This window comes from Mya arenaria, chromosome 17 (genome assembly GCF_026914265.1).
Source record: "Mya arenaria isolate MELC-2E11 chromosome 17, ASM2691426v1".
In the NCBI taxonomy this organism is placed as follows: domain Eukaryota; kingdom Metazoa; phylum Mollusca; class Bivalvia; order Myida; family Myidae; genus Mya; species Mya arenaria.
Window position 1 is genome coordinate 52,578,725 of NC_069138.1, and position 19,171 is coordinate 52,597,895.

The 19,171-nt window shown below is 34.4% G+C and overlaps 1 protein-coding gene across 1 annotated transcript; it reads left to right on the plus strand.

Annotated features, from left to right (window-relative positions):
• The first annotated feature begins 208 nt into the window (after positions 1–208).
• On the plus strand, positions 209–17,786 carry LOC128224460 (solute carrier family 13 member 2-like). Its single transcript, XM_052934299.1, has 14 exons — positions 209–442; positions 5,934–6,083; positions 7,318–7,433; positions 8,559–8,689; positions 9,214–9,319; positions 9,720–9,962; positions 10,986–11,117; positions 11,816–11,899; positions 12,817–12,942; positions 13,345–13,436; positions 14,498–14,607; positions 15,441–15,602; positions 16,192–16,329; positions 16,894–17,786. The coding sequence occupies exons 1-14, from the start codon at positions 323–325 to the stop codon at positions 17,050–17,052; spliced, it is 1,869 nt and encodes a 622-aa protein (XP_052790259.1). The 5' UTR covers positions 209–322; the 3' UTR covers positions 17,053–17,786.
• Positions 17,787–19,171: the final 1,385 nt, after the last annotated feature.

A 19,171-nucleotide genomic window follows, 5' to 3' on the forward strand; every position in this document is an offset into this window, starting at 1 on the left:
TATTCCATATTACCATACTTTGCGGCGCGAATGCTAGTTTAAGGGCTTTTTTAATGTTTAAAGAGTTTGCAAATATTTTCTTATCACTTAACTATTTGATTAATTAAAAATATCTCTGGTTGTTTAATAAAGCAGTAAACAGAAGATAAAGACATACTAAAATACGAATGCTTCGGGCAGGTAAACTGTTGCACGTCAGTATAAAGCCTTGTACACACGATAGGAGTAAAGCGAATGTTTACATCGCACTATTGTTATAAAGGTGATTAAATAAAATCCACTTGCAACGTTCGTTTATTATAATACGTAGCAATTAAACGCTATGGGCAAGTTTAATATTTGTACTCAAACGCTCGTGTCGACAAAATGTGTTTGGATGACTGTGGTTGCCTTTGTTTTACCAATAGGACTTCTAACAAATTATGATCCAGACTTGAAACAGGTTAGTGTGATGTTATTCTGCATTTATAAACTATTCAAATAGGCTTACATAAAGAAAACTAAAAACATATGAGGAAACTATAAATGCAAACATTGAAACATTTTCAACAATTATTAACGTTAAATACAAATTAAATAATCAAAGCGCTAAAGGCATTGAAAGGCAGCGTATTGTGAATACAGCAATATAATTGTAAAAAAGAAATTTACATAAACATCCATCGCAAAAATCTTTAGATTTAATCATGATACTTAATTCAATCAAAACCATGGAGTATTAGTCACCAAAAATACTCATTTAAGATGTGGAATATCAAATTCATTTGTAAGGTATTGAGTAAAAGTTAAATGAATACGAAACTGTATCTGGAACTTTGGTTTCATAAAAATGCACTGCCATGGATAAGGCATTTGCTTTAGTAAAATCTACACTTCCATTCAGTTAATCCTATAGCGTGCACACAAATCGGTCCAATAACAAAGTGCCGTGAAAGTTTAGTTTATTATGATAGTTGACCATTGATGTTTATTTACTGTCAATTGGTCAGGCGACCGCAAAAACGGACTTCTTTGCTATTATAAAATGTCAGAGTAAAGCACAAAAAAATGCATCAGAATCTTATTATAAGTACGCAAACAACCGACCATAGCAATCACTCGCCTACAAAGTTCAATCACATTGCATGATAATAACACAAATAAAATCGCCTAGAAAATCTACATGTGCACTTACCCCACCCGCAAATGCTGAAAGATATTCATCATTCAATGGTCGGATAGTTAGCTTCATTTTTGTGTTGAATGACAAAATCTCACTTACAACAGTAATGAGTTCTCTCCTTTCCGGTGCAGTTTTGAACATCCAACACATTATCCTTTAATATCATAATGAAATAAATGCATTGAACATGTAGCGAGTGTTTGTAGTGATATTGAACCATGACCTGTATAGCCTGGCTCGGCTGCAGAATATATCGGGTTCGCCTTCGTTTCACCCGAAAAATTCCTACGCCTTTGCTAGATATACTTCCACTGTCCACGACACAGACCTAGTATTATCTACCAGAGTATGACTATTAAACCAAATTCACTAAGCAAAATGCAAAGTTCGTCTGGGTCGAATAACCAACATACTATTTATTCCCTGTATGTATTGAGGTTTTAACTATTTGCCCTCAACCTATGTCACTCGTGGACAAAATGAACAGACTAATATCAGTGGTAAATTATTTTTAAAAAAATCAAAAAAGAAATCAAGGTTCTGGGCTGAAGTTACTAAGAGAATCTGAGAAATCTTCAAACACTTTCCATTCCATTCGGAATAATATGACAATACACACAAATTGTAGAAGGTCGAAAGCCTATCAACGCTTTGAGCGCTTTGGCTTTAATTGTGAATATCTATTATATGCATTAAGTAATGGCTAAAGATGATAGGAACATACTATAAGTTAATTCCTACGATTTACTAAAAGCGATATAGCCTTATGTGTTTATTTTATATAAGTCTTAACATTTAGGAGTAAACCCCTCCCCTCATAACCTATTTGTCCCATTGGTATATTCATCATGCGGGGAAACTAAACATTCTCGAACACTAAGCGTGTACGGGAAACACAACTTGTCCGTGTTTCCACTTAGTACGGGCAATGTTACTTGTATGTTTCCAAACATCCATAATATACGGGATTTGTACACGCCCGTATATTCATCATGTACGGGAAACTAAACATTCCCGGGCCTTAGCCGTGAATATATCCACCAAGAATTGTCGAATTCAATTATTGTGTATCATATAGATGCCATAATTGTAATTTCTTCAACGGCTGTTAAAACACATTAAAGCGTTAATATTTCTACAAAACGCGACTCCTGTTACTCTGCGAAACACGGAAAAACGAATAAGTCAATGGTATATGCAATAAATATTGATCGTATCATATATGCTGTCAAATGTAACACCACTCAGCATTGTCAAATCTTATTCTTCTGTACCATGAAGATGTCTTTTTAATTTCATCAAAGTCTGTTAAAACCCAGAAAGTATTCACAATTTCTACAAAACATGACCCTTCCTTAAATATCACCGTTTCTCTGCAAGTCAATGATATCAATGTTGTTGATATCATATATGCTGTCAAAAACACCAAATCACCTTAATTGATTACAAAATTCAAAACTATTTTATAACATGGGTGTACGGGAAAAAGTACATTTCCGTATATCCAAACTTTTCTGTACACTCAGCGTGTACGGGAACTGACATTTTTCCGTACATCCATAATATACGGGAATTGTACACGCCCGTATATTCATCGTGTACGGGAATGGTATAATCCCGTACACTATGAATATACGAAAGAACATAATTTCCCGTTTTTTCAACATGTACGGAGACCGTACAAATCCGTACACTCAAGATATACGGAGATGTACGGTGTCGCACAACCATCAAAATAGTTAAAGTACTAGTCGTTACTTAATCAACGCAGTATTGTCCATTTTATTTATTTGTTATCATTTCGACCTTTTTTTCATCAAAAGCTGTCAAAATCCATTAAAGCATTCAAATTTCTACAAAGGTGATTTTTACTTATACCATTCTGTTTTTCTACGTAACAGTGATTTTTAAGTCAATGGTACAAATGTCGTTCATATCATGTATGCTATCAAATTTAACACCCAAAGACCTAAATTGATTACAGAATTCATTTTTTTTTAACACGGATGTACGGGTTAGTACACGCCCGTACATTGATTCCCGTATACTCATGATGTGCGAGTTTTATGAATATACGGGCCCGAACACACCCGTATATTCAACATCCCGTACACTTTCCGTACACGTTGGATATACGGGTTTCAGTACATTCCCGTATATTCAAACACTTTACGCAGTGTTACATGAGTTAATGATTTCATGCGGCACAGTATAATAAATACATTCTAACACTCTCAATAAAGAACTGTCCAGTAAGGGCCGAACTAGGCTATAATAAACATAAAATAATACTAATGAATTAATTGCAATCACCATCAAAACTGTTTATAGGATAAAACTAAATATTATAATAAATAATTTATATCTTACGATTTATAAGTATTTAATTGCATATTCAATACGACCCATGTTTTCGTCCTTATCCGATGAGCCAGGTTCTACAGTAGAACCCCGATGACACGAACTCCTAGGGACCAGCAAATATATCACGAGCCTCGGAAAATTTGAGCCAGGCGACTTTCAGTATAAAGAAATCGGTCCTTAACATCAAGTTCGAGCAAATGAAAAATTCGAGCCAAGCAAGTGCGAACCAACGGGGTTCGACTGTATTTTAAACCGATTATATCTAGTTCCCCGGCCGCGGCCAAAAGTAAAAACGGATATATACATCTATGTAATTTTACTCATTTTGAAACTATTTACGCATTCTGCGTTTGGTAGCACGTTGATATTAAAATTATTGTGTGTTTCTATGAATTCATTTGCATGATAAAACAATATCGCATCATATTCGAACTTAATTAATCGCATAACACATTATGAATACTCATGAAAGTCCTATTTTTAGCAAGCTAATCGATATGCAGAACGCAGTTCCGTATCTATTAGAGCAAATTAGTAACTAGGTAATGTAGATGTAACGTAACTGCTTATTAGGTCGTTGACCAAGGCAGTTCTAACAGAGCTGGCGTTTATACACCCGTGTGCGCATTTAATCGTCAAATCTTAAAAGTGGTATGTCGTGCTGCCGATGCTAGATTCCGATTAATGATTATAAATGTATGCAGACCTAGCGGCCTACAGCCTAAAAAAAAGCTAGATAAAGATGTTTTATCCTCATAACGCTATCCGATACATATCGCTAAGAGAACGTTAAGTGACATGTTAAATTGATATGCTTTTTCAATTAAAATATCGCGATCGTATTTCCTGCCTGCTCGACTGAATAGCTAACATATCTATTAGAAAAGTGGAGGGCAATGTTTGCTTTGCTTTGCAATAAATACGTCTTTTCACGTGTACGTGTTTTTGGCAATTAATCTGAAGAACCTTAAGTGTATAGAACTGCAATGTTTTGAGTCACTTATTAGTCTCCTTGATCACTTCGTTCCGTTGCATGAAATATGTTTACAACCTTTGTGTTTGTTATTGATTTACAATTTGTTAACAACAATCTCATTATGCCACTGAAGATATCAAATAAAAAAAGTGTTCTTTTGTTTACTATAAAGCTCATGTCTTACAACGTTTCACAGTTTGATTCTGTACTTTTTCACGCAAATTTTTTTTCAAGTGAATATGTTTGGGATTCAAACCATTTGAATTGTACAAACTAACTTGCAAAGTAAATACGCCGACTCCAAAGAAATGTGATTTCTTTTTGAAGAAAACTGCAATAGCTTTATTGAAATATGTCCAGGTTATATATTTAAATAGTTTGTCAGTCGTAAAAAAAGTTATGATTGTTAAATTGACACTCTTATTCAAAATCAAAACATACACATGTCTAACAAACATACATTTTGACTGATAAACTTTTACCTTCTTACTAAATAATGCATTTATGGTAAAAATGTATCACCGATAGCAAAACTGTAACCGTTTATTTAATAGCAGAAAGCTGGAACAAATTCAATGATTGGTGAATACTTAAGAATTACTGTTCTACTATAGTCTCAAAAGGTAGAAATACCGTGTTTTATGCTCATTTCTTTTAAATTAAACTCGGAACTATTGTTTTTGACATTTTTCATCCTTTTAGGAATATTGAAACGATATTATTAATTATGGTCAATCTTATTTGGGAGTAGGAGTGCATCTCTCAGTTTTGCGATATTATTTTTATCTTAAAAATATTAGGGGGACGGGGGAGGCTCGCAGCTATAGCTGCTTCCATGTTTAGTTAAACGCAAGCAGCTCCCAAAGTTTAATACAGTGCAAAGTAAAAAAACAGACTTTGGAATAAAATGGTATCCTGTATGAAAGAAAATTCAATTAGCAAATTGTAATATGGCCCAAATACATCTTGAAATGGGCTGTAAGTCGTAGAAAACGTAAGGGCTAAGTTTTAATATAATATTTATTTATTTTACAAAATGGTGATTGGGGTCGCCGCTCTAGGTTTTTCCATGTGGTGAAGTTATTGCAAGCAGGTCTTAAAGCCTAATACATTTATGCTGTGTTTGATACTTTCTTGAATCAGTATAGTGGTCTGCTACTAAAAATAATCCTAGCGGGAAGAAACCTCTGGGACTCATTCTAACATTGTTAAATGGTGTAAATTGACTCGTTCGTAAAGTGTGAAGCTTTTTATTAATACAATCTTGTTTTAACGCTACCTGTTACATTATTATTTTTCAAGAGCGTTTGTGCGATATGGCGCAAATTTACGTTATTCCTCTAGTATACCTTCAATAAGTACAACAATAGATACCAGCCGGTATTAAATGCATCATATCACAATATCATATCATTACACTTTAAATTTCAGGAGTCGAAATGTGCTTACGTTATTATAGTTATGGCCTTGTTGTGGCTTACGGAGGCGTTGCCAATAGCGGTGACATCACTTCTTCCTGTGTTCCTGTTTCCGATGGTCGGCGTTGCTCCGGCGAGATTGATTAGCTCCACCTACTTTTCGGTCTGTGGTTGTTTTATTTTGGTCATTTATTGTCTATGTATAGCCTATATTTTTACAATTTGGCACTTAATTCATCACAACTACGTCATGTTTTATAAGATAACATATACATGTTTGATAATGGTTAATATCGTTAATTTCTCTTATGTTTCATGTCATGGTTGCAATCTGATGCTTCGCATTATCTATTTTATGGAATTTGTTTTAAATTACACTAATATAAATTAAAGGATCTTCAAAATTCGAAATCCTCTTAGTCATGTCATTTATGAAATTAAAAAAGGATACATTCACATTATGATAGGTTTGTTTTTTTCTCGAACGAAAACATGCTAGCGCTCGTCAACAATGGAATGAATTGGTTGTAAGAAACATTCTAAACGATAGTTTATAAATATCATAAACAAAGCAGTATCGGACTGGTTCGGGCTACGAAGAGGAAGATATGTTTTTACTTTAAGCTTACAGCCCATATGTTAAACATATAGAAAAAGAAAACATTTCCGGTCTGTACATATGGAACAATGCTTATCTTATAGATTTATCATATATCAGATTCATGTATATTTTTACAATTAACGTTAAATCTGACAAGATGCAATGCGAGACAATTATCAACGGAATACTCTTCATTCAGTTAAAATGACAAGTGAACTTGTTTATTCGATCAAATAATAATTTGTTATTGTTTCACCTTATTCAAGCAATTTTGAAATATCCATATCATATCATCTATATCTTTATGTAATGCATTAGGAGAAAGTTGTTAACATAAGTATGTATTTTGCCGCATTCAAAAGCTTTTCAATTAATAACATGATCGGTTGCATATGGTATATTATTAGTTGAAATGATTTGTGTTTACAGTAATAATGGCTGGAACAATGTGAAGACCCCTAGCAGTTACTTATCAAAACAAATCTTAATAAATGATTAACTTATATGAATTGGGACACAAAGAAGTCTAATCGTTGTTTTGACATATCTACGCTTGTCCTTCGTTACCTTGTCATCGCTGAGGCGCCTTACGCGCCCTTATCCCCTTGGGGCTTAGCCTACTTTACATATATGTTAACACCCCTTTTATTCAGTGCATATCGATGCTGGTCCATGGCGACCTACTCATCGCTATGATCGTTGCGAATACAGGATATCTGTAAACACCTCAAACGTTTGGCAGACCTCATCCTGCCAAGTGTATTTCTGTGTTATCTTAATCTATCCTGATTTTCAGGACATATCGATGCTGCTCCTCGGAGGTCTGCTCATTGCTATGGCCCTGGAGGAGACGAGACTTCACACAAGGATATCCCTATACGTCCTGGTTCTTGTGGGAGCTCAGCCAATCATGTATGATTACACTTGCTTACAAGGAAAATAAGAAAATTAAATTCTATCCCATAAATGTGAAAAAGATCAGGTTAAGTTGCCTGAGCTTACATTCCAGAATATAACCTATGACCTTTGCCGTGCTGTAGATCAGCATATCAAAAGAAAGTTTTTTTTCCTGTTTACAAAGTTTAAATGAAAACTTGATAACCGTCGCAAAGATGAAGAATGTAAACATCATTGTATTAAGATTAATTATACATTTTTTTTTAAACAGGTAAACGTTTTAAAATAAGGAAGTAAGTAACTTTTGTAATCATGTTATACTGACGAATAATTTCCTTGTTTAAAATGAGGAGAATAAACAATCATATATAAACAATTTTCGGTGGTAAATCGCGGTGTTTAAGTAACTCTTACTCATTTATTATGATCATCATGACTTGCGATTAGGCACGAAATTAACTTCAGAATGGTACATTTTCCTTTTTACACATACACATGTACTTTATATTAGAAATCGCTTTACAAATAGAAATGTAACAAGTTCCTTGATATGAGTTTGCATCCTATAACAAAATGAATAACTAAAAACAATAACTAAAATCAATAACTAGAATCAATAAATAAAATCAATAACTAGAATCAATAACTAAAATCAATAACTAAAATCAATAACTAAAATCAATAACTGGAATCAATAACTAAAATGAAAAACTTAAATCGATAACTAGCATCAGTAATGATTTAATCTCTTATCATTTCATTGTTCAAATAATGTATCATATTTTAGGCAGGCAGGTCCTTCGTAGGTATTAAGATTTATCCTAATATATTCTAAATGTCATAGATTGAAACCTGTTTTCAGCAGTCCGGTGACCAAATCAGCGACGCCATGTCTGTTTAATTTTAAAACTTCAATTCTTAACGATTAAACGTAATACTGGGGCCAAAAGTCTGTAAATGAAAGTTATACATCCTACGATATGAATTACTGTGAAATAATACGTCCTCTTTACTAACCATTTTTTTCCATGACTATATTGATGTGTATACATACTCATTGCAAATGCCTTGTTTTAATTCTTTGATTAATGCAACTTTTATTAAATAACTACTTCTTTGAACATCTTCATTGATATTCAGGTTAATGCTAGGGGCCATGGTGTCAACCTGGCTGTTGTCTTTCTGGATAAACAACACATCAGCCACCGCCATGATGATACCCATCATACTGGCCGTGTGCGAGTCTGTCCGGGAAGTCAGGGCTCAGACAGGTACGTTCAAAAATGAATTGGTCGTAGTAAGCATGACCACCACGATGTTTCTACATTGATAAACAAAACGCAAGAGACCGGCGCTGTGATCGCTTTTGGCTGTATGCGTATACGTTTAAGAGGTTATAGATTAATCAGGTACGTACGGCTATATAAAAATGGGGTGCATCGTGGCTTCTCTTTATCGGAAAAATGACAATGCGGCATTCGCCACATGATATTCAAAATTTGTACAAAGTCAAATGCATGTCATATACCATCCTAACAACATGGCCATTTGTTCTGGATCAACAAGTCAGGGCTCAATCAGGTATATACAAAGTCAAGCAGATGTTATCGTGTTCACGTTGGTTGTACTAAAATTATTCCCATTCAAAAATACTTGATATCTCCTTTTTTGTAATACACTAAATTATTTACAGTTTTAGAGTAATTTATAAACATGATGAATCGGACGATCTGTTCTCTTGAGTTAGTTCCTCGATGTCTGATAAATGTATATGTATAGTTGTTTTGTTTTCCAGAATTACAGTCAAATGTGAATCCAGCCTTTGAACTTAAAGAAGACTTTGATGAAATTAGTCCAGAGGATTCAAAACAACGATATGAGTTAAACGGAAATGTGCCGAGGTATGATTGAATATGCAACTCGAATCATCGATCGCGAAAACAATTATTTTGACGCGATGTTCATTGGTTATTAGTTTTTGATATGATATAAAGTAAACGTTCTATTGTGTTAACCATGTAATAACGTTAGGTCAGTGGTCAACTGAATTTTCTTTCATTTCATTGTGGGAAGATTGAATTGTACGTATGCCGATCAGCCTATCCAATTTAAATGATTATGAAATTATGCATTCATCAACCGAAGCAGCAAAAATGATCCGATATATATTTAACTTTGCATGTGCATCCATTTTTTTAACATGTTTAGTCGTAATTGTACTGATTTGAGAAGAAAAGGTCAAGTGAATGCGTAAGTATTGTGTTCTCTCAAATAAGTGTCGTAAACATTGGTGTTCTACAGACACAGTTTAACAGTCACTGAAGAACCGGAAGAAGAAAATGTCACCGAGGAAAAGGTGGAACTGGACAATGAGCACAAGGATGACCCGACGGAAACACCATCAGATAAGAAGAAGAAAGACGAAGCGTTTAAGGCGCTTGCAAAAGCACTGTGTTTGAGCGTAGCATACGGAGCATATTGTGGCGGAATTGCAACTATAACTGGGACACCACCAAATCTTGTTCTGAAAGACGTCGCGGACAAGTATGATTGATAAGTTTTTATATCTGACTTTCTTTGTTTGATGTATAATCCAACTACAGACGGAAAGGTGTTTAAAATAAACATAATAAACATATTAAATATTAAGTGATCTATGTAAATCACCGACCTGCAAACAAACCATTTATATTTGATTTTAAAAGTAAACTTAACCTTCATGTTCCTGTTAAGTTAATGCAAGTCTAAAGTGAATCGACTTTGTCATGTGGAACTGTTTGTGTAAGGTGTTCTTAAAGCGAGTTTAAATAATCCAGATATCTAATATCCTAGGAAGGAGATAAACAGACAAACTTGAACAGGAGTGTCTCTGTCTTTCAATGCAGACTGTTAATGTATATCGTACATCGTCATAGTATATGTCCTCTATTTAAGTCTATAATCCTTATACAATTTGAGAATTTGAATGGGAACCATCTTTTTCTGTTTATATAAACTCAGCTCATTTCACCTCGGCCCTTGCAACATATGATTCAACTTCTATTCATTTCGAAAGACTGATATTGTAGTCTTGTTACTCAGATAAATATTCTGACCGAAAGAGTATGTGCAAAAGGGTTTGTGGATGTTTCAAGCCCAAGACGTTTCTTCCCAAGGCGTTTCTACTCCATATATTCGTCAATAAAGTGCATAGGTTTCATATGAGTTGGTTAGGAAGTTCGATAGCATATGTGAATCATAATAAGACTAATTTATTAAACGAGGTAATAAATGAAAGCTTATAAGTGATGCATTTATATCAAATATAGACGAAATGTCCTTGTTAAAGACTGGATATTCCAATATTAGCTCACACAAGAGAAGAAGGGTGTTGGTAATAAAAATCGTCACACAATTTAGCCTCTTTTATTTCAAATGGTGGAGAAACATCTATGTTAAGAGATGCCTTTGTTAGAAACGTGTATGGCGTGAAACAGCTGAAACCTGTTTGTCTGTCCTGTGCAAAAGTATTGCCACAAGTCATGGATATATTCTTTCTCGTTTTAAGCCATAGCCTATTGATTTTAGGTTTTACAGAGACAACGGACAGAATGAGTCCCCAATAACGTTTGCATCTTGGATGGGATTTGCTCTTCCACTGTCCTGCATAACTCTCGTCTTCGGTTGGTTGTGGTTGTCTTTCCGTTTTCTGGGTTTCAGGTATATGTACACTATCACGTTCTGGCGTTTATAGCAAATTCCCTTATTGAACAGTAACATTATATGTATAATAACCAGTTGGCCTTCAAATGATTGTGGCTAATAATTTGGATAAATGGATAATAGTTACTAGACTGATTTCTCATAAACTAGCGACTATACATAAAATAAATTTATTAAGTTTACCACGTTCTGTAATTCTTTAAAGCAATATTTATACATGTTAATACATTAAACGTTTTGTACAGCAATTTGTTATGTGTATTTGGACTTGATTTAGATTAACGATGCTTCTTACTAATTAGTAAAAATATGTTATTAATTTATGGATGTTTGGTGAATAGATCCATTGATAAGATCTACATACGCCAAACTGCTGCACTCCACAATACGTTACTACATTAGTTTAGCTAAATATATTCTTGAATTAGTTTTCCTTCTTAGTATATTTATACATTTAATTGAATTCTAATTTACCTTTTAGAACTTATGCATCCAATTCAAAAATAATCTTCTATCATTGTGTACGGCGTTCGTGGTAAAATGTGCTCTTTCCACGTCCTCGTTTTAAATTTGTATTCAACAGAATTGTAGCCTAGTCAAAAGCTTATATTAGTTTTTTATTTCAATATTTGTTATTATCTGTCTTAAAGAAAAACATTTTTTAATATAAATATTATGACTGCTTTTCTCCATAGTTGCTTGAAGAGAATGGACCCAGTTGAAAAATCAGCAATCAATGCAGCAATCAAGAGGCGAGCTGAAGCTCTTGGACGTATATCGTAGGTTGAACTCTTATCAAAATTGTTATACAAATAACCGAAGCCCTTGAATATGATCCGGTTTAGACTCATATTGAGCGAGGCTAAGCAGATTATTACTATTGTCAGTGAACAGTTCTAATGATAAATTAAATTGATTTTCACTGTTTTCGAAATTATATTTATCTGATCACATTTGTTCCTTCGGCATGTTAATAGTGTTGTTGTTTTTTCTTTATCATGCATTAAAAATTACTCTAATGATATACTCTCTTAAATGGTTTTTGATGTTCGCACACATTGGTGGTCAATGATAATCGAGATTTATCCTAATTTCTGAAGCTCTATATCATGTAGAGCGGATTTGACGATGAATACAAGCATTTATTTTTCGTAATGGAAAGTTTTGTCGGTCTAAATGGTTGGTACTGTTGTCTATTTTTCATATGCACATACGCGAAGTAGCTACGAATGACAAGTAAATCTGACATGTCTGGAGACAGTAAAAGCTTGTGCCATGAACCCGAATTTGAAATATAGTAGATGAATGATCACCTAAATTTGATATCGCCCGACCATCATTTAATGAAACTAACGCCTGGGCGGTTTAACTTTCGCGCCAAAATATCACGTGACAATAAAAAAGGGAGGAACTATTTAGTCAAATAAGTGCGGAAACCAAATAAGTTAGAGTTCAATAAGGCGATCTAAAGAAAATGGTGCGAACATTCTGGGCCTGCGGCATCGGTGTGCTCGCTTAATTTTCTGAACATCGCCAAAATAAACTTTTAAGGTATACATAGAAACTAAAGCTGTGTTATTAGTTTGATATATCATGACTTAGCAGATATAAACTATCATGTAGTGTTATCATTTGATAAATGGTTCAATATATTTGTGTTAAGGTTTACTATACATGTTTGCATATTTGTTTACAGGTTTGCTGAGAGCCAAGTGGTGGTTGTTTTTGGTTCCATGGTCTTATTCTGGCTGTTCCGAAATCCTCCAAACATTTCTGGGTGGGGCGATTTGTTTGTCGAAACAGACATCAACGACGGACAGAGGTACTTTGATTGTGCGTCATTAAAATGTTTCAACAACGAATATAATCGATAACAAGGAATTATGTTTCGACTTAGTATATTAAAACTGAGGCGCGGCAGAGATTTGGTAAGTATTAGTACATATTGGGACATGTGTGTTAATACACTGGTTTAATTCCACAGTAAACATGTGTTCGATTGAACTCGTGTTTCAATGTGGTTATCCCATCATTTTTTGTTAAACTATTCTGATGTAAGTGTGACTTTAGTGTAGTGTAGGAACCCATAGTGTTAACAATACTTGAACCTTCCGGAAAAGGGGTCAAACATAATTCCTCTAACATGGTTAACCTTCTGTAATTGTCCCTGTAAATTATATTGTATTACTGGAAATGCAAATAAACGGGCATTGTTTTCTTTCAGCTTAGTTTCCGACTCAACGCCATGCATCCTTTTGAGTACCTTGCTGTTTATCCTTCCGGAAAAGAGGCCGAACATTCTATGTTGGAGGAAAGGTAAAATCAAACAAACACGAATATGTGTTGGTTATAGATATGGACATAAAGCTTTAATTTAGTATGTATATTTAATTAAGTATGGGCTTTAATATTCGCCAGGTTATTTAAATGCGCCGATGATATCAGCAGAGGGTCCGAAAGGTTAGAATTATGTATGTGTAAAATTATCTATTACCTACAAGGTCCTTGTTTGTTTATAACCCTCGGCTGTATTTGGTTTGATGTTAAAGCAAACTTTTATGTAGTTAGGTGATGTTGTATCAAGACTAGATCACTTAAATGCTGTTATGAAAAGTAATAAGATTGTTTATTAGCTATTAAAATATATTTGTTAGATTTAACTGACCTTTTAAGCGCTTTATTACTTATAGGTTAATGATATTAAGAACATAAAAATACTGTCATCAACAGTTCAAAATGGCACTATAATAGCATTAAAACTTGAGGGTCTTATTTATTCACTGCAAACAAATGTCCGTAAAAGGTAAACATACCATTCAGCCATAACATTTTGAATACTGACTTTTATTGTATGCTTTTTGGTTGTACCGTCAGAGTTATCAATGGAATACAAATGACATTTGCTTTTAAACAGTGAAAATATCTGTTTGATATATTTCAATGTTTTGAATTTTAGCTCTCATTTTCAAATGCAGGGTTTGCACAGGGTTCGTACACAATTTCAAAATCGTCATTTCCGAAACTATGTTACGTTTGCCTTCTTTGCAGTCATTGTATATACCTTTTAGACACATAATAAAGGCTAAAACACTCGTGAATTATAGATTTTGGTCCTCACTCGTTAAATTATGTTGCAATCGTACACAGAAACAAACAGTTCTCCTCTTTATATTTCGGTTCCGACAAAATATACTGTAATGAACAACATCGACACGGAGGTCGCTTTTTAACTATATCACCTATCCTGAAATTGCAGAAAGTGACCAGACCGCTACCATTAAATGCTTATTGTAGTTGTTTCGTTTTTGTTTTAGTTCAGAATTAGTCAGGTGGTTAATATCCGTCACCTTATATTCCTCTTGCTTTCATTTTTCCAGGCAAACCTTCCTACACACCAATCCTTAAATGGCAGATGGTGACCAAGCAGCTACCATGGGGGGTTCTCATACTTGTGGGAGGAGGGTTTGCAATGGCTAGAGCGAGTCAGGTTGTACATTTGAATAATTTGAAAGTGAAACAGTATTCTAATACACATTGATTAAATGTACGTACTCTGTTTATTGTACTAGTATTTGACCCCAGAGATATCCCGGTTCATCAACTTATATTCGAAATGCAGAACAATGATGAAAAACAAACTGTCTTAGTTATTTTTATATTTAATATTATTAAATGCAAACTTATTTAGGCACTAATTTGCCTTCTTCCTGGTTGTTTGTGCATGATGTTCATTCTTAACAGTGTTTTTTGAGTATTAACCATCTGTTTGTAGTAAAAGAAACCATATGGTTAATTTAAATATTTGTTTTTGAAAATTCCAAAAACTAAAGAAATACGAAGTGTCCACTTGGATAGAAGGTGAGTTGCAGGCACTTGCTAGACCTCATCCTTCTGTGTGAAAACATTCTCGTTATCACAAAGAAATCAGGACTCTTTACTTGGACAAGCTTTTTGCTAAATTTCAATTTCGCTGAAATTATTAGATATTCAACATGTTTCCTAATCATACAGGAATCTGTGATCTCCACTTGATTAGCCGACGATTTCCGCTATTGGCTAGACTTTAATAATCCATTGTATTGTTTGATATTGCTCAGTTTGCTATATCATACAGGACTCTGGTCTCTCCACCTGAATAGACAAGGCGCTTACAGTATTGGCTAGACTTCAATCAGCTATGGCATGGTTTGATATTGAACGGTTAACTATAGCACACAGGATTCCGCTTTCTTCAAATAGATAGGCGAGGAGTTTACGCTAATTGCTATATTTCAATCTTCTAGGCATGGTTTAATATTGATCTGTATTTTTATTACACAGGAATCCGGTCTCTCCACTTGGATAGGCGAGGAGCTCAAATTACTTGGCGGTCTTCATCCACTTGTGATGAACCTTCTAATCCTTACCGTGGTTTCCTTCGTTACCGAGGTGATGAGTAACCCGGCAACGGCACAACTGTTTGTGCCTATTTTGAGGGATATGGTACTTGAGATTGTTTATGTTTTTATTATGTGTTATTTTGCAGTCCGAAATAGTGACGCGCAAAGCTTTGTATCAATAGTTAGTTTTCATTAAAATGGTTATATTATAAATATGTCGAGATATTTAGCCAATGAGGTGTGGTTTCTTGCAAGCAATTACATTATTATCTGCTGATATTATGCCAACTTAACTATTATTTCATTAATACTTGTAAGTATATGACAACTTAAATTTGAAGGCATGTCTGGTATCAAGCTATTATTGAAACAGCTTCGTAAATTGAAGCCAGATTGATAAACCTGTTGGGACCAATTAGCTTTGTGGCTGAGGCAGGTTTAAATCATTAAGTGGCACAGATTAAGAAACAATCGTATCACCTACCCTTCAAAGATGGTATTGCCATCATTTAGCTTTGTCTGTTGTCTAGTGGCTGTTTGTGTATTGTTGAGTGTCTGATTCGCTTTATGTGTGTGTTTGGCTTAAATCCTTATGCCATAATACTGGCTCAATGTTAATAGTTTGACTGCTTGGCTCTTAATTTAGTTTGTATTATTGAATAATTTTCCCCATGGTTTGGCTCCTGTTTCAGTCCCTGTCTCTCGGAACCAATCCTCTACACCTAATGATATCGGGAACAATCGCATGCTCATTCGCGTTCATGCTGCCAGTATCGGCGCCACCATCCGCCATTGTATTTGCGACTGGATATATCTCTATACCAGATATGGTAAGAGCAGGGGCATTCCTGAAGCATTTTGAAGCATTCGACCCTACCAAAAAGGTTTTAGATCAATTTGGTGTCAATGTGTTAAATTGGGTGCGAGCTGATGGCGTTCCCACTCCCGTCCTAAACTTTTGAAGTCAATGGTAATGAAGGATATTATGATTCTAAACGTCAACATCCATGCCTAGGTACGCTCCTGGTGGTTAACACCTAAAGCGTGTTTGCCTTTACCTCTTATTAGCAGTTTTGACCATAACTTACCTACGTCATAACAAACGCATTCTCGTAGAGGCTACCAGGTATCAGCATGCTCGGTATACTTTATGAGTTGTGTAGAAGGCGTAACGCTTACAAATCGGATGCAATTAATAGCAGTTATTTGAAAACAAAGATATGCAAACAATCTTAAGACAGTGTGGGAAAAGGAACACTCACATAATCGACTCTCTACTTAAAACAACGCAGTTGAAAGTATGTACCCAAATGAATCATCATTAAGTGCTAAAATACTCGCTTTGACTTTTATAACCTTTTTTGTATCTTTATAATCATATATAATTGTTTCAGGCCTTAGCTGGGTTGCCAATGAAGATAATTGGCATAGGTTGTTCAATGTTAGCTGTGAATACATGGGGAACATCCATGTTTGATCTTGATACGCTGCCTGATTTTCTGCAGAATACAAACGGCACCAACATTACAACAACAACGATACAATCTGTATAAAATGGATCCGTTCATAATACTGTGTTTCAATATACTGCTAGTTCGTTCTTATGTATTCTTGTATGTTTTGGCATAACTGCATAATATGGGTTTTTACTTGGAATTTAGACAAATAAAATTATGTAAATTAAACGCGGTGTTTAAAAACAAAGACAACGAAAAAAATGATTGGTTCATTCTCGTGTGTCATGAGGTACGAAAAGGTGTGTCTTGAAAACATATTTTTATTTGCACTTAGTCTCTGTAATAAAAGGAGTAGAATTGTTGACTAAAAACTTGAATATTGTTCTTAAATATGATTGTTTTTCGTGTATTGTTTTGTGCATTTCTTTGCGTGTTTACCATTCTCATGTCCTTTCTCTTACAAGTGTCAGTGAATTTGCTATTATATGCAAACTTGATGTAATTATAAACTTGTTTTGAGTTGAATTGAGATGAGTTTAATTGAGATGAAAGCCAATTGGAACACCTCAACCTATATTCTAAATATTGCAGGTAACGAGTTTAAACACAACGATGATATGTAACAATTCATATCAATTGGGTGTATTTCAATTGTATCCTGATTTATTGAATAAAAGATTAATGAATACAATAACACATCCCTTTTACCTTTAAGTAAACTACTTCTGTGTCTGTTTCACTGACAAAACTTCTGTGTATTGATGTGTATCTTTATTGCCCTCTGCTGTGTATCTCATGTCAGATCTGAGCGTCCTTCTATGCAGTATACGAGGATTCATTTAAGGATTGAATTGCGGGATTTATGTCATTATCGGGGTATGAACGCAGTTGGGCTATATCACCTAACATGCAAGCTTGTGTTAATTATCATAATTGTAATAAGATATGAAAATTCATATAAGCATCACATTTAATCAAATTCAACCAACTAGAAGACAGACTGCCCATTCAGCGTTCCCTGTACTGTAAAGTGTTTCTCGCACGTGAGACATTTTCGTTCAAAGGCAAGATCACCAAGTCACTGCGGATTGAAAAGTGTTTACCTCCTACGTTCAGAACATTATTACATTATACAAACAGACTATGCCCATGTGGTGCACATAGTTCCGTGGATGTATATACACGCATTTGCTTTAAATGGTTGATGAAAGAAGGTTTATTACAGTCTAGTTCTACAACTCGATTCGCTGCAACAGTGTTCATGATAATGCTGCACAATGTTATCTAAATTTCTACGTAGAAAGAGTCCGTCACCATCGCACCTCCGCATCCAAACCGTAGTCCTTTAGTGTTTCTTAACAAACTTATTTATGTTCGGGGCCATGGCGCCAAACATTTAACTGCCTTTCCTCTAACCGCTTGTAGAATCACTTGGTGCGAAAGAGTTTATGAAGCTATGTTTAGATGTCATAATCACGAGCATAAACGTGTTTAGACACATACCGGCACATTCTGAATCTTGAAAAAGTGTGTTGAAGGCTTAAAACAAACATATACAAATTGTTCGTGCAAAATTATGTGAATCATGGGTATAGTGCTGAATTTCATGTTTTCAAGTTTTTTCTTATCTTTATATTTCATTTCAATATATTAAACGCATCTTTATAGCATATTCAAGTAATTTCAAGCTTAAATGTTTTGCTTGACATTTTATTCCTACTGCTTTTAGCTAAACTAGGTTTACTGATATGGAAGGGTTTATACTCCCGTTAATGCATGCTGTTTTATGACATTTCTCATCTATTTTTGCAAAGGCATGAATGATTCGTCTAAATGGTAAGTGCTTACATGTTTTGTGCCTATTTGTATTCTACTGACGCATTTGTCTATTTGTATATAAATTGATTTCTATTGATTGCTAAATGCCTGCGTCTCAATGATAAGTGCCATATGATATGTCAGTTGTTTACTACTACTACTACTACTACTACTACTACTTTTACTACTACTACTATTATTACTACATCTACTACTACTACTACTACTACATTTACTACTACTTCTACTTTTACTACTTCTACTTTTACTACTACTACTACTACTACTACTACTACTACTACTACTACTACTACTACTACTACTTCTACTACTACTACTACTACTACTACTACTACTACTACTACTACTACTACTACTACTACTACTACTGCTACTG

Excerpts from the sequence above, each read along its gene's own strand:
- LOC128224460 (XM_052934299.1), top strand. The coding sequence starts at position 323 with ATGGGCAAGTTTAATATTTGTACTCAAACGCTCGTGTCGACAAAATGT. Across the intron at positions 6,084-7,317 it reads TTAGCTCCACCTACTTTTCG|GACATATCGATGCTGCTCCT; the intron begins GTCTGTGGTTGT and ends CCTGATTTTCAG. Across the intron at positions 14,608-15,440 it reads CAATGGCTAGAGCGAGTCAG|GAATCCGGTCTCTCCACTTG; the intron begins GTTGTACATTTG and ends TTTATTACACAG.